This window comes from Notechis scutatus, chromosome 4 (assembly GCF_049901735.1).
Source record: "Notechis scutatus isolate UNSWTSFEM ecotype Mainland chromosome 4, rNotScu1.2, whole genome shotgun sequence".
Classification (NCBI taxonomy): Eukaryota; Metazoa; Chordata; class Lepidosauria; order Squamata; family Elapidae; genus Notechis; species Notechis scutatus.
In genome coordinates, this window is record NC_142012.1 from 12,414,385 (window position 1) to 12,430,342 (window position 15,958).

Here is a 15,958-nt window from a genome sequence, read left to right on the forward strand (position 1 = left end):
TAAAGCACAATTACTGAAGCTGGGGAAAACCCATTCTGCAGTTCCCATGTATGTGGCGTTGCTGAATTTTTATTTATTTTTTAACTGTACAGCACTTTGACATTTTATGGAACTATGCTCTCCTATTAGGGTGAATAAAGGATATTTTAATGTTGTTTTATTATACATCACCTGGAGTCACAAAGTCAGCAGAGTTAGAAAAGAAAGAAGTCTAAGAATATGGAGAGGTCATATCTAGATCTCAAACCTTCATTGTAAGCTCACTCACATTGCCTGGGCCTTCTGTTTGGCTGAGGCTGTGATGGCATCAACTTATCGCTTGGGACTTCAGTGGCATTTCTAGGGATCTCTGCCGTCTGCTTTTGTTCAAGGTGGGCCATCCCGAGGCAGTCTGGAAAGCTGGTGCACCAACTGCACTGCTTCTTGTCTCAGTGTGCAAGAATGGAATTAAACCTGAGGAGAAAGGGGGTTGCACCTGTATCTTTCTTCCATCCAAACAAAAAAAAATGGGGCTATATGGGGCTATGGGTTGGGCAGCCACAGGACGGATGCTGCAAATTGGAAAGTAGATAAATACAACACAATGCAATTGATAGGGCTGTGAAGAGCTTTATTGCTCAGCATTGGGTGAAGTGCCAGATCATAACTCTCAATTGATTTTGTTCAGGACGGCAGAAACAGCTCGATGTCCCACATTTTTAGAAGATGGGGTGCCGACATCTGGAAGTGTTTTTCCATAATAGGTTTGGCTTTCTGGAACAACCTCCCATGGAAGGTCCGGTTGACCCCAATGTCCACTTCCAAAAACACCTGGAAACGGAGTTTTTTGAGATGGTATTTGGGGAATTAGAAGTATTGCACTTTTATCTTGTACTACGACATACTAAGACATATGGTCTTCAATTGTAAGCTGCCAAAAGTCTATTTAAGATTGCTGAGGGATAAAATTTTGATTAATAAGCCAAGCAAAGTGCAATTTTAGCTCCCTAATCCTTAGGCCTCACAAGTGGGAGAGGCAAGGGAGATTTTGATCGAGCAGTTTAAGTTAATTCTGTCGAGACTGGGCAAACAATTTATACAGCGTTGTGGATTGAGGGATTTTTTGGGAATGGGGCAATCTTCTAAAGGAGACCAATACAATAAAATAAATAAATAACCAAGGCAACACAGCAGCTGCTGGAAAAAAAATACTCTCCTAATTCAACATTGTTCTCCCTAGCTTGTCAGGAATGGGTCTGAATAGGACTTGTCTTCACACAGGCCTAGATTTTAAATCGAGTAGATCAAATTAAATGGTGGGCTAAATTACTTTGACCCTCATTCCTTATATAAAAAAAAATAAGTCTCCTTTAAATAATGCTCAGCTCCTGTTGACTTTATGAACATGTCCATATTGCCTTTTTAGCCACAATACAGAAGTCTTTTTCCAGACTTTTCTTCTATAACCGTAACTCTAATTCCTTTCCTTTGACTATTTTTCCATTCAATTTATACATAAAATTGAATTATACATACATACCTACGTGTGTCCGTTTGTAAAATTCAGTTTTGTGTATAAATTGAATGGAACACACACACACACACACGTAAACAAACATTAAAAGCAATTATACAAGAAAACCTAGCAACAGCAATGTGCCTCATGCAGTTCTCTCTCTAAGAGGGAAATTATTTAATATGGCTCACATCCCAGCACTCTGTCATCTCTAGGGATTAATTTATTTATCCCATTGTAAGACAGAGTCACCTTCATAATTCATTTGCACACATATATGTTGCTTTAACTACGTCAGGAAGAATTGCAAGCCTTTTCCAGTAGCACTAGAAATAGGGGCCTCTTTTAACATTCACCACTGCAATGCTGCAATCTTGATACTAATTAATAGCAGCTACGAGAGAGTTTTTTTAAAAAAAATCTATGTTTCGAGTCTCATCCAGGGCCATGGATCAATAATATGTTGTTTTAAGGCACACATTTTTAACTTCATTCTTAGCCTCGGGACCTCCGTACTGGCATTAGCAAATGGCTCATGTCAGGACATCATGGGAATGTAGCAACCAGCCATTATACCACAATTAGAGGAATTAAGATGGATGGCAGAGCTCACTTTGCAACACCAAGACAGAGATCAAGGTTTCAGCTTAATTCTGCTCTGTCAAATTTGTCTAATGCCGAAATGTTTTTTAGATTTTTTTTTTATCCCGCTGCCTTCATTGCTTTATAAAGTTAACTCAAGGTGGCAAACATTATAGTCCCTCCTTCAATTTCCCTCCACAACAACCCTGTGAGGTGGGATGGGCTGAGAGGATGTGACCAGCCGAAAGTCACCCAGCTAGTTTTCATGCCTTAAGGCAGGACTCAAACTCACAGTCTCCTGCTGATTGGCCCACAGTCTCCCATTCGGGTTCATGCCTAAAGCAGGACTAGAACTCACTGTCGCCTGGTGATTGTCCCAAAGTCACCCAGCTGGCTTTCAGGTCTAAGATAGGACTAGAACTTACCGTCTCCTGGTTGTTAGGCTAGCACTTTAATCCCTACATCAAATATCATTAGGTCATGCAGATTTGTCCCTTTAATGCCTGAAAAACAATATTTATAGAACATATCAAAACAGGCCAGAGGAGAAAAGGTGTTGGATTTGGTTCAAGTTCCAACAACTCTCTGAAAGAGAGTCAGCCACGCCTCCCTCTCAGCTCAATGCACTTCATTTAAGCAATTGTTACGAGGATAAAATCAGAGAAAGAACTTCATGCGCCTTGAGAAAATAAGAGCATAGATTTGCAATAATCCATTCCTTTAAAAAAGTTATAATTAATCCCGTGCTGCGGGGTTGCATTTCACCCTCATATCTTATTTTTTTAAAAAGTCTCGCTCAAATAAAGCTCAGTTCCTGGGGACTTTATAAACATGTCTTCTTAGCCACAGTACAGAAGTCTTTCTCCAGACCTAATCCTCTGTATTTGTAACTCCAAGGAGTTCCTTGATGGACTCCCATGTAAGTACTAACAAGAAGGATGTGCAATGCTTTGGAAAATATCTTTGAAGGACACTGTGCATCTACCTGCACTTTTTGAAGGTAGACATGCTGTTTCCAGGACTGCAAGATTTACCCTCTACAACTTTTTGGAATCTAAGAGAAAGCACTCCAGAAATCAGGCCCTGCTTAATTTTGGAGTTCAGAAAAAGGCTAGGCCAAGATGCCAAGATCATTTCTTGTGTGCTTTGGCCAAATGGAACACAAGGAAGATGCCATAGGCTAACTATAGGATTCAAATATGTTGCTGGTGATAGGAGGCCATAGTCTCTGATGTGGCAATGGCACTTGTTTGAAAGTCGTGCCATCATGCCAGGTTAAATATTTTTTTAAGCAACATCTATGTTCTTCAACAATGATTTGTACCCCTGTTTACATGATGCTCATTGGACTCTTGCATGGCTTCTAAACTAGATCATAGGTAGTCACCTGAATACAGAACCATAGTGAGGAGTATTTAAGCCACTGGATTCACCCCACATCTCAGTATAGGAATCCAAATTAAAGTAATTCCATATTGTGCTTGAACGTGTCTAATGAAGGGAAATCCATCACATTTGTAGAAACTGGTTCCACAGTGGAACTATTCTTATTGTAAGAAAATTTCCTTTTCACCTTCAACTGAAATCTGTCTTCTAAAATTAGTTCTTCTGCAACTAAAAGAATAGGTCTTGGCCTTCTTCTGGGTGACATCTTTTCAGATAATCAAAGAATACTATCATCTCTGCTCTTAGCCCTTTCTTTTCCAAATTAATCATCCTTAGGTTCTATAAGCTCTCTTTACAGATTTAGCTTCTAGTTCCTTAATGATACCTTTTGTCTTTTCTAAAATCCTGAATCCTTCTTAAAATGTGATATCCAGAACTGGACATGATTCAGCAGATGAAGGCACACTAATCCAAAATAAAGTAGTGCAATTAATTCCTATAATTTCTAAATTATACTGTACTTCCATTCATGCAGCTGAAAATCTTTATTTTCGCAGCTACTTCACACTGCTGACTCGTGCAGTTTATAATTAACTATTGTAGGAATAACTTTTTTTTACAAGTACCACCAACTCAGAATATTTCTTTCTCCATTTTATACTTACACATTTGCTTTCTTTTGTTTTAAGAAAGAAATGAAGTCTTAAAAATGCGTTCTGGTGTTTTCAGCTCATTTATCAAGATTTTGCTAGGATTTTATTTTTAAAATATTAGCTATTCTACTGGATTTGTGTCAACTGCAATTTTGATAAGCATACCTTCTGCTCCCTTTTTCCAAGTTGTCAATAAAACTGAAGAAAGGGGCATAACCATGCAATGCATGCCATTTGCATTTTAAATATGGGATTTTCTTTTTTTTTAATTTGACAATTTGCATAGGTTCCAACAAGAATAAGATTTAATCTTTTCCTCTTCAGCCTTTCCCTTCTGAAATTTCTCTCCATTATTGTAAAACAAAAATCACTGGGAAGGTATTAGCCATACTAGGTTGACTGCAATTCACAAATAATGCCAAAGCTTTTAATTCTTTTAATTCTTAAAAACATCTCATCCAGCAAGATGATAAAGAAAACATCGGAAGAATACAAATGCCCAAACAATGACATTGTTTGAAACAGAACATGGAAAAATGTTATGGATGTGCAAATGAGGTACCCTACAGCACTAACAATGTGTCATACTATCCTTAGGGTCCTGTCTAAAAATTCACTTTAAGGAAGAAAGAGACAAGCAGATCTGTTGCAAAAATATTAAAATCCATGTGTTAAAATCAAATCTATTTCCAATCATAACAGAAGTACAGAAAAATCAGAGTAGGTCGGAAAACAAGCTAACCTACTTTTCATCTTAATGAATCATATTTAAATTTTGCACAGTATTCATTTTAAGGCTATTATTAGTTTAATAACAATAGGGTTATATAATTTAGCCAGTTTGGTGTAGTGGTTAAGGCATCAAACTAGAAACCGGGAGACTGTGAGTTCTGGTCCCACCTTAGGCACAAAGCCCTTGGACCAGTCACCCGCTCTCAGCCCCAGAAAGTAAGCAATGGCAAACCACACTTCCAAAAAACTTTGCCAAGAATACTGCAGGGACTAGTCCAGGCAATCACCAGGTGTCAATAATAAGTCAAAGGCATTAAAAATAAAATGTGTGCAATAAAACATCCCAGACTTAACACTTGTCAGTAAGAAAGACCAAAAAAATACCTGAAGACAGCAGAAGAGAAGAGAAAGAACTGGAGAAGATAACAAAATACAAAGGCCTGCAAAAATGTGGCAAAAGAAAGCAAAGATAGTACTACTAATAATAGGCATTTTGGGTGCAACTCCCAAACAACTGAACCACCTCTTGAATATCTTCAGCACTGACAATTACAAAAGGCAATCTTCTCGGAATGAGTAACTTTTACATTGGAACTTTTATCCTCCAAGGATATCTTTAACACCACTATCAAATAACAACATTGGCCTATCCCAGGTTTTTCGGAAAGGACTCTGTAGAAAGTCAGCGCCTCCCAGGAGAATGAAATATTTAGGGAAATATTAAAAAGGCAGAATATTATATTTCCCTAAATGAGAAATGGAGAAACATGTTTTTTAGAGGCAGAAACCAGCCTCCACCTTTCCTTAATAGCCCACGACAGATGTCAGCACTTAAAAGATAAAGAGCTTATTGAAAGATGAGTATCTAGATAGCTCTATTCATAAACGAACACTCTCACCCAAGAGCCAAAACAGAATGAAAGCCATAAAGCTACAATAGGAACTGCCCAACACCCTTTCAGAACACAAGTCCCTTCATTGCACCATCCCAGAGCAGTCCAAACTTCACTTGTTGCTTCAAATAAGCAACAAACCAAAGGTTGGCAAATTAGCTCAGACAAACACCTTATGTAGAGGCCAACTATGACCCCTATATAACCCCTACATGGCCCCATAAGCATCTGACAACAGCCAATAAAATACATGTCCTTGCACAGGAACTGGAAGCTCAAGTGCAAAGCCCAAAGAGGGTATAAAACCCCCCACTCTTAACTCCATTTTGTCAGCTGCCCAGAACCACAAACCCATGTGTCTGCTTCATCAATTAACCATATTTCCAATCAGCCTCCATGTTTCCAGTGTTTTTCTCCCAGCTTGGAACTGAACCAGATGGATATTTCTTCCCGCAACTCGTTATAACTCAGTGCTGCTATAACTTTGAACAGTTAATAAACAAACTGTTGTAAGTTGAGGACTACCTGTATACATGCTCTGCAGAACTGGAGGCAAGAGGTTTACTTCAAGTCAAATGAAGTATCAAAGAAGAAAAGCGAGTATTGGCTGATTATGTAAAGGATAGCCAAGACAAGGACTGATTCAAGTTAAAAATTGGAACTTGGTCTACAGCGAACGAAAAGTAAATATCAAAATAATGTAATAAAAGCACAAACAGAATGTTGGCAAGGAAAAGCATCACATGGTCAATTTTTACAAAACATCGAGGGGAAAGTGGATAAAGATAAAATCTTGCTTACAGCTGGAACATTAAAAACAAACAGATAGCTTGATTTTGGCTGCATAAGAACAAGCTATCCAAACGAATGCAATCAAGGCCAGAACTGAAAAATCATCAAAGATTGTGCAAAGAAGAACTTAATGACATACTTAATTTATGCATGAAGATTGCACAAGCAGATTCATTGGAAAAGCTGTAAAAATTGTCATGTGCCATTAATGAAAAATTAGTGGGAACATATGGTTAAATAAAATACAAGCTGAATAGTCAAGACCTTGTTGATGACAAAAACTTTGTCAAGGACCTTGGAGTACTCATCTCAAATGATCTAAGTGTTAGAGCCCACTGTAACTACATAGCCAAAAAGGCATTAAGAGTTGTTAACCTAATCCTGCGTAGCTTTTTCTCCGGTAATATCACTCTACTAACTAGAGCATATAAAACATTTGCTAGACCAATACTTGAATACAGCTCATCAGTCTGGAACCCGCATTTCATATCTGATATTAATACAATTGAGAAAGTCCAGAAATATTTTACGAGAAGAATCCTCTACTCCTCTACTCGTAGCAGAATACCTTATGCCACCAGATTTGAAATTTTAGACCTAGACAACCTAGAACTACACCGCCTTCGGTTTGATCTCAGTATAGTATATAAAATTATATATTGCAATGTCCTACCTATCAATGAATACTTCAGCTTCAACCAAAACAATACAAGAGCACAAAATAGATACAAACTAAAGATAAACCGTACCAAACTTGATTGCAGGAAATACGACTTCAGCAACAGAGTGGTCAATGTCTGGAATACTCTACCGGACTCTGTGGTTTCTTCCTCAAACCCCCAAATCTTCAACATTAGACTGTCTACTATTGACCTCACCCCTTTCCTAAGAGGTCTGTAGGGGGCGTGCATAAGCGCACCAAAACGTGCCTACCGTCCCTGTCCTATTGTTTCTTTTTTTTCTTATTCGTATCCATTTCATGTATTTATAAGCATGTTTATACTTATACCTGTTATCTAATAATTGTTTGACAAAATAAAAAAATAAATAAAATAAAAAAATGAGAAGGTCAAAATACTGTAGGATTATAATCCAGATATAACTGAGGTAGAAAAGAAGAAAGTATGGACTGATGTGGTAATACCAGGAGATAGTAGAACAGAAAACAAAGAATTGGAGAAGATCATAAAGTATCAAGGTCTGAAAACCAAAATTGAACAATTATTGCATAAGTTGGCTGTGATGGTCCCAGGGGTTATCAGCAGGGGTGGGCTGCTATGGGTTCGCCCCAGTTCGGGCGAACCTGTAGCTAGTTTTATGGCTGGTTTGGTGAACCGGCAAATCCCACCTCTGGTTGGCCCCGCCCTCCCCTCCCAGGAGTCCCCACGTGGCCCATTTTGATGCCAGGTAAGTGCAGGGTCCATGCGGAGGCTCGGGCAAGGCAAAAAACAGGCCTCCCGGAAGCTCCAGAGCCCGGGCAAGGCCGTTTTTGCCCTCCCGGAGGCTTGAGGAAAACCTCTGGAGCTCAGGGAGAGTGAAAACAGCCCCCCTGCAGGAGGCCAACTAGGCCACGCCCACCATGGTAATGCTCACCCAGCAACCGGGCAGAGAACCAGTTAGCAATAGCACTTAGACTTATATACCACTTTATACTGCTTCACAGGTCTCTCTAAGCGGTTTATAGAGTCAGCGTATTGCCCCCAACAATTTTGGGTTCTCATTTTACCCACCTCAGAAGGATGGAAGGCCGAGTCAACCTTGAGCCTGGTGAGATTCGATCTGCCAAATTGCAGGCAGCTGGCTGTCTGCAGAAGTAGCTTGCAGTACTACAATCTAACCACTATGCCACTGAGGCTCGGGGGATTTTTTTGCTGATAGTTTTGAAGCCCACCCCTGATTATCAGCACACTGAGTGCCACATCCAAAAATCTCAGATGGCACTTAGAAAATCTGGGCATTGTCAACATTTCCCTCTGTCAATTGCAAAAGTCCACACTGCTCACATCAGCACATATACTCTGCTGATACATTACAACATCCTGGGTTTTTGGGAAGATGATGAAGGCCAAGACAGCTAAAGAACTGGCAGCTGTGATTTCTCATGTACTTCCCCCCAATTCAAAATGTTCCTAAGTTTGCACTAAAGCCAGCATGCTGGCTAGGAAATTCTGGAAGTCCACACACATCTTTAAGTTGCCAAGATTGAGTAACACTACTAGGATTTGACAATCCAGCTTGGAATTCCAAATTAAGGAAATTGTAGTAGAAGGCAGGGAAGAACAAACACTACAGAATAAAATATCTGAGTCAGAGTTCTCCGCAAGTGGTAAGTGCAGAATGACAAATCATTTATTAATTTTGGATTAATTCCAGAAAAGAAGTAATTAAAGGCTTGTCACATTAATCAATTGAAATCATACTTCTTCCCATTTCTCACACAACATCTCTTTGAGTTCTCACATCAAGCCAATCCATTCTATTTGACAGACTCACTTCCAACTTATAAAACCGCACTCAGTTTTTAGTGTTTTTTTTTTAAACAAAAATGGGGGGGGGGGGGACCACAGAAAAAGAAAAAGAAACAAGTTCCAGGAACACTTTATAGCTCAGCCTTAAAAGTCCCTAGATATTATGCCAAAAAAGCAAACACACGCAATGTTTCAAGCCTTGAACTCTGCCAATCTCACACAATCGCAGACATTTGAGAGCTCTGGTTTCTCCCTCGGTAATTTATTCTGATTGCACAATATGCTCCTTTGAAATTATCTGGAGGGTTGTAAAAAGCAAAATTAGATAGAGACATTGATCCAGTTCAGATGACAAAATAAAGTAGCCTGCAGATTAGCTCAGCACACTGCCTAAATATAGAGTATGGTTAAGGACCATCTTAACTCCTTATCTGTAATAACAGATTGCTTGATTATTATCTTATGTCAATCACACAGAGCAGCATGTTATCCAAACCCACATTAGTGGTTAATTTATGATTAAGCAGCCATTATTCCTCCAGGAACACAAAACAAGGAACAAGATTTGTGGCAAAGCTGCTTTTCTGCTTCTCCCTCTTATTATTCTGTTGCAACTGCTGTACTATCACACATTGACTTTGTTGTGAAAATACAAAGATAGAACAACCAGCATTCCCATCTCACATGCAAAGGCTCTGGCTATAATCACCCCATGGTAGATTTTAGAAGTATTTTTGAGAAACAAACCTCACAAGAACTGTACTGATTAAAAGGACATAGTCAAATTACATTCCGAGCCAGTTTGGTATGTAATTTGGAGCAAATTCATCATGCAAGCACTTTAACCATGGCCTAATAGGTTATGCAAATACAATGGTTGAGGCTTCTAGAGAAGACTAATGCAGTAGAATCTATCAAAAGTGCTATGCAAAGCAATGAAACTTAAAAATTGTTGTGATTGATTTGTTTCATTATTTTATACAGATCTTACTCATAACTGTTTTTGATTATTGAGGCTTACAGGAGCGGGAAATATGGAGGACAATAAACACAGATTCTGTTCTTTTCTTTTTTAAAAAAAAAGCTTTTATCCATAAAATTTGTATATCTGTCGTTTTCTTTTTGGAGAGTTCCAGCAGCTGTGTGCTTTTCACATCTTCAGTGTTACGGAGAAAACTTACCTTCTAATGTCCAAGAGCTTCAGCATATATGATGCTTTGTGGAAAGTCACACTTTGCTCTCAGCCTGTTAGACAGAAAGCCACAAGTCAGTTACAACTTCCCAAAAAAATTAGAATAGAATAGAATAGAATAGAATAGAATAGAATTCTTTATTGGCCAAGTGTGATTGGGCACACAAGGAATTTGGTGCAAATGCTCTCAGTGTACATAAAAGAAAAGATACATTCATCAAGAGTCGAGAATCATAAGGTACAACACTTAATAATAGTCATAGGGTACAATAAGCAATCAAATCATACTAGGAAACAAATAAAACAATATAAACTGTAAAGATACAAGCAACGCGGTTATAGTCAAAAGTGGGAAGAAGTAGATACTAGGAAGGATGAGAATAATATAGTCTTAGTAAATAATTTCACAGTGTTGTGGGAATTATTTGTTTAGCAGAGTGATGGCATTCAAGGAAAAACTGTCCTTGTGTCTAGTTGTTCTGGTGTGCTGGGCTCTATAGCCTCGTTTTGAGGGTAGGAGTTGAAACAGTTTATGTCCAGGATGTGAAGAAAAAAAAGAGGCAGACATCTTGACAGTCTTACTATGGCAAGTTTAAATGACCAAATTCCTCTGTGCACAAAACATGTGAATTCTGCATATATGAATGAATGCTGAACACAAACAGCAGAAAAACTGGAACTGTCCAGATGCTTGAACTTCAATCCCATTGGTTTCCCCAAGCACTATCCACAGCAATGCATTTTGGGAGACGTGAAACAAAATGCTCAGATAGATATAGACTGCTCGTTCCTGCATTATTAATGCCGTTTCACTGAATCCTTCATGAATGCAGCCAGCAGATGTTTGTTGGGTTTTTTGTTTTTTAAAAAAAGCTGGAAATCACAATTTGAAATTGCTACTTCAACATCAGTTCATTAGCTTATCAGTTAATGTTAGGAAAAATTGCATTTTTAGAAACAGAACATTTCCATCTTGACATCATTGTCTGGAGCACACACAACGATGGATTTATGTAAATCAACATGCAGGCACAGGACCTTTACAGTGATTTAAACGTTCCCCTGCCAGGAACTGCATGTAAAGTCAAAGGGCCAGCCTGTGATGACCGGTACCCAGAGGTATAAAGATACACAACTGTGGGGGGAAAGATTATTCACTGGCGTTTGTGATGATTCAACCCTCAACTCAGTAGTGACGAGATATACAGTCTCAAACAGGTGAAACTTAGGTGTAGCCAAAATCTTTTGCCCAATGTTGAATGTTCTTCCTCCTTGGAACATTCAATTCTTGCAAAATGACCCTTTCTCTTTCTCTTTTCAATTTTCTTTCTTTTCCTCCCCCACTTTCTCATCTGCTCAGATAGTTGGTACACGCCTGTGGCAAACTTCTTTGCTTTTTCTCTCTTTAAACTTATCAAAGAGTTTGGACACGAACTAGAATGAAACGGGCGCCTCCTTTTCTATAAAAGAAATACAACTGAAAATCCTTCAGCATCTTAGCTATTGTTGGAGAGTATAAATCAAAAGGCAGCCTTGGAGAAGATAGGAGGTTGGGAACTCTAACCCACATTCTAACCACAAATTATGAATTTAAAAACGTACATATAGCTTCAGGGATAGAAAGACAACCTATTTATTTACTCCAAAGAGAAAGCCAACATACTGTGCTAAATTTATTCCACCTATCCCTATTTGTAAAAAAAAAAAAAAATCACACTTCCATAATCAGAGAACAAAGAAAGGGTGTGGGCAAGGGAAATCCTTCCCTGTGTCCAGTCCTGCAAGCTGAAACATAATAAAGTAGACAAACAGGCATGCATAATTATATGCACAAAAATATTCTCCTTATTTTTCTGTAATGAGGTTCCTATAGCTTACACACCAATTGCAGCAACAGTTTTTTTTCCCTTTTATCCCTGCCTTCATTTCCACCCTCCTTTCCTTGAGTCTCTTTTTACAGTGTGCAAATCCCTTATTTGTTTAATTTCTGTACCTCCCCTCCCATCTCAACCGGATGACACTGTACGACTTATAATTCTAAATAGCAATAGCAATACCTTAGACTTATGTACTGCTTCATAGTAGCTCACAGCCCTCTCTAAGTGGTTTACAGAGTCAGCCTCTTGCCCCCCCCCAGCAATCTGGGTCCTCATTTTACTGACCTCGGAAGGATGGAAGGCTAAGTCAACCTTGAACCCATCAGGATCGAACTCCTGGCAGTGGGCAGAGTCAGCCTGCAATACTGCATTCTAACTACTGCGCCACCACAGACATTTAAAACCAATAAAAACAGTACAAAATAGATATCTGCAGCATCCAATTTAACAGTAGAACCAATAGACGGGGCCCTTAATACATTCAGAACCCTAGATTCCAACACATAACCAAGTTTTTAGAGTTTTGGGGGTTAGGGCCACTCTAATTTCTGAAGGGAAGATGTTCCAAAGAGCAGGCGTTACAGCAGTGAAGGCCCTCTTCTATGCCTGGCCAGCCAACATTCTTTAGCTCAGGGGTCCCCAAACTTGGCAACTTTAAAACTTGTGGACTTCAACTCCCAGAATTCTGGGAGTTGAAGTCCACAAGTCTTAAAATTGCCAAGTTTGGAGACCTCTGCTTTAGCTGATGTGGATCCACAATTTGTCCAGTCTGGTGGACCAAATTGGACAGGCCAGGATTCGATTGCTCATGCACACCTAGAGATGTCATACGCCTTACCCCACGACAGTCTGTCCCAGCCCTGGCCCCGTCCAGATGTGTGGAGGTGATCTCTCAAAATTACCAGCAATGGCCACACCAGTTAAGAATTCTGGGCGTTGCATTCCCAGCACATCTGGATGTCGCCAGCATTTGGAAAGCTGGGGTAAGAAACCCAATAGTTTCACACAGTTTTCAAGAGCCAAGTTCTGGCCCCTCCATGGATTCTCTGGAGGAGGTTTGATTGTGGCTTTGGAACTTGATTGACAGCCAGACATTGGGAAGGAGAATACCCGGCCCCCACTCCAATGGTGGCTTCTAAATCAGGGGTCTCCAAGCTTGGCAACTTTAAGACTTGTGGACTTCAACTCCCAATTCTAGGAGTTGAAATCCACAAGTCTTAAAGTTGCCAAGGTTGGAGACCCCTGATCTAAATCACCCTATTCTTTGTCAGTTGTTTCTAAGAACAAAATTAACCCGAATTAAAAGATGGTCTTTTTTTTGGTCTGACAGCCTGCAACCAAGTCCTGAAAAGAGGTGCAAGGCATTTCCTGCCCAATACCATCCCCACCTTTTTGCACTCTGGCCTAAAACCACCCCTCCTACTCAAGGGCACTTCACTCTTGAAACAATGGCAAGCACATGGCTTTGAGATGTCCTCAGGCTGCCTGCCACACGCCAGAAAAGAAAAAAAAAATAGTCTCTTTATCATCGCCATCTCTTCCTGCACCGCTAAGGCTTTCCAAACTAATGGCTGCAGGGTGGAAAGAGCTGAAATAAGGGGCAACCCCTCCCCCTGAACAGTTTGCTTCTAAGGATGAGGATAAAGGAGAGGCGACCCTTTAAGGTTGCTGCTGTTGTTTTTTTAAGCTGGGCTGCGATGAGGAGCAGGGTGGAAAAAACACACAAGCAAATTGGATTCTCAGGGAAGCTGGCCTCTCTCCAGGGCAGGTGAAGCCCTGGCGGAAAAGTGGCTACCCTAGAAGGATGCAGCAAAGCAAGCTTTTAGGGGAGAGAGGGAGAGAGAGGAAGAGAGAAAGAGGGAGGCAGAGAGGCAGGCAGGCAGGCAAGCTCAGGGAGGAGAAAAATAGTAATAGCATCATCTTATACCAGCTTCAGCAAGGATTACCCCCCAGGGAAGAGAAGCCAAGGGCTGCAGCTTGTAGCAAGCTGGATTTCAGGTCGGAAAACTGCTGCATGCATGCATCCTAAAGTGGGGTGATTTGCTGTTTCCTTTCTTTCTTTCTTCTTCTTCTTCTTCTTCTTCTTCTTCTTCTTCTTCTTCTTCTTCTTCTTCTTCTTCTTCTTCTTCTTCTTCTTCTTCTTCTTCTTCTTCTTCTTCTTCTTCTTCTTCTTCTTCTTCTTCTTCTTCTTCTTCTCCTCCTCCTCCTCCTCCTCCTTCTCCTCCTCCTCCTCCTCCAGGTTTGGCAGAGAGGGTTTTAGGGCACATAAAGGCAGCCGTAAATCAAAAAAGGAAGGACAAGGGCTGGCTAATAAGGCAAGGAAACCAGAAATCGAGTTTAAAATAAATAAATTTAAAAAAAAAACCCACCATCCTCGTGGTAAAAAAAAACAAAAAATACCAGCTGCCAATCCTGCGCGACTTGCTGCACCCAGATCTTGGGAGATGCCTGCAAGAAGAAGAAAGCGTGGAGGAGGGAGGGAGGGAAGGAGGGGGGGCCGTTAAGCACAGGGTATCCCCAATATTCAGAGTCGATGAGGCTTACGAGGGGCACCGAGACTGGATCGCAACTATCCAGGTAGCTGGAGCCTTTGAAAAATGGTCCAGGCGGGAGGAAAGGAAGCAATTGCGGAGAGTGGGGTGCGCAGGGGTTGCAGAAAAGATAGATAGATAGATAGATAGATAGATAGATAGATAGATAGATAGATAGATAGATAGATAGATAGATAGATAGATAGATAGATAGATAGATAGATAGATAGATAGACAGACAGACAGACAGACAGACAGACAGACAGACAGACAGGGATAGATAGATAGATAGATAGATAGATAGATAGATAGATAGATAGATAGATAGATAGATAGATAGAGAAGAAGCACGGGGCGCCCCGTGGAAACCGAGCATCCGATCTACCCACCTGCCGAGGATCCGGGATCAGCCCGCGAGGAGGAGGAAGAGGAGGAGGAAGAAGAGGAGGGGCGGCGATCTCAGCAAGCACCTGGCCGCGCCGAGAAGAAGCCAGCGAGGAAGCGGTGCGGTGAGGGACCTGCCGCCCTGTCTGGCCAGCCTCTCTCCAGGGTCAGAGACAAAGAGCGCCCGCCTGCTTCTCTCCCTCCGTTGCTTACAGGAGGGAGGGGGGAAGAGAGAAAAAGAAGCGGCGGTGGTGGTGGGGAAACACCCGCCCCGAAAGGGGCGTTGGACGGATGGATCCTGATAGGAAGGAAGGAGGGGTGCGGGGCGGGGGTGGGGACATCCTGGCGACGCAGCTCCGGGCCGCCCAGCGAAGAGCCGGAGGGAGGGGGCTGCGGCTGCGGGCCACGCGGGAACGGGAGACACGCGGGGAAGAAGAGGCCGGGACTGGGATCGCCCACCCGGGGTTCCAGCGCTCGGAGAGACCGCCTTGCCTTGCCTTGCCTTGCCGGTGCCTTGCTGTGCCTTGCCGTGCCTTGCTGTTGCCTTGCCGTGCCGTGCCTTGCCTTGCTTTGCCAAGGGCTCGATGTTATGCCCCCACCCACTTTCTGGTTGCGTGGACCTCGGTTTCTCTCTCTCTCTCTCCCCCCAAATGCTGGGCTGAGCCGCCCACTCCCCTGCCTGCCTCTGCAGTGTTTTATATTTTATTTTATGTTATGTTATTGTTCCAAAGAACCTTTGCCACATGATCTGGTCCCGGGACGCTTTTTCATTTAAATCGCCCATCGATGGTTTTTATTGCTTTCCTTCGCTCTAGTCCTGGTCGTGTTTCTGTTTCAGGCACGAGACTGCGGTGGCTTAAAGGTTTGATCGATGAATAATAGGAAATACATCTATGCATGCAGTGCAGGTAAAGGAGAATATATGGAATAGGAATAGGTTAGAATGGAATGGAATGGAATAGAATAGAATAGA

The 15,958-nt window shown here is 41.2% G+C and overlaps 1 protein-coding gene across 2 annotated transcripts in view; it reads right to left on the reverse strand.

Annotated features, from left to right (window-relative positions):
* TMEM150C (transmembrane protein 150C) overlaps positions 1–15,208 on the reverse strand; it is a 37,164-nt gene extending 21,956 nt beyond the window's left edge. The window contains exons 1-3 of one of the 2 annotated variants that reach the window (XM_087962791.1): positions 14,991–15,208; positions 10,183–10,246; positions 269–453 (exon numbers count right to left, since the gene is read on the reverse strand). In XM_087962791.1, coding sequence (XP_087818917.1) covers positions 269–380 — 112 coding nt within the window. In that variant the 5' untranslated portion in view covers positions 381–453; positions 10,183–10,246; positions 14,991–15,208. The remainder of the gene's footprint in view (positions 1–268; positions 454–10,182; positions 10,247–14,990) is intronic. The other variant, XM_087962792.1, reaches the window with a different exon arrangement.
* Positions 15,209–15,958: the final 750 nt, after the last annotated feature.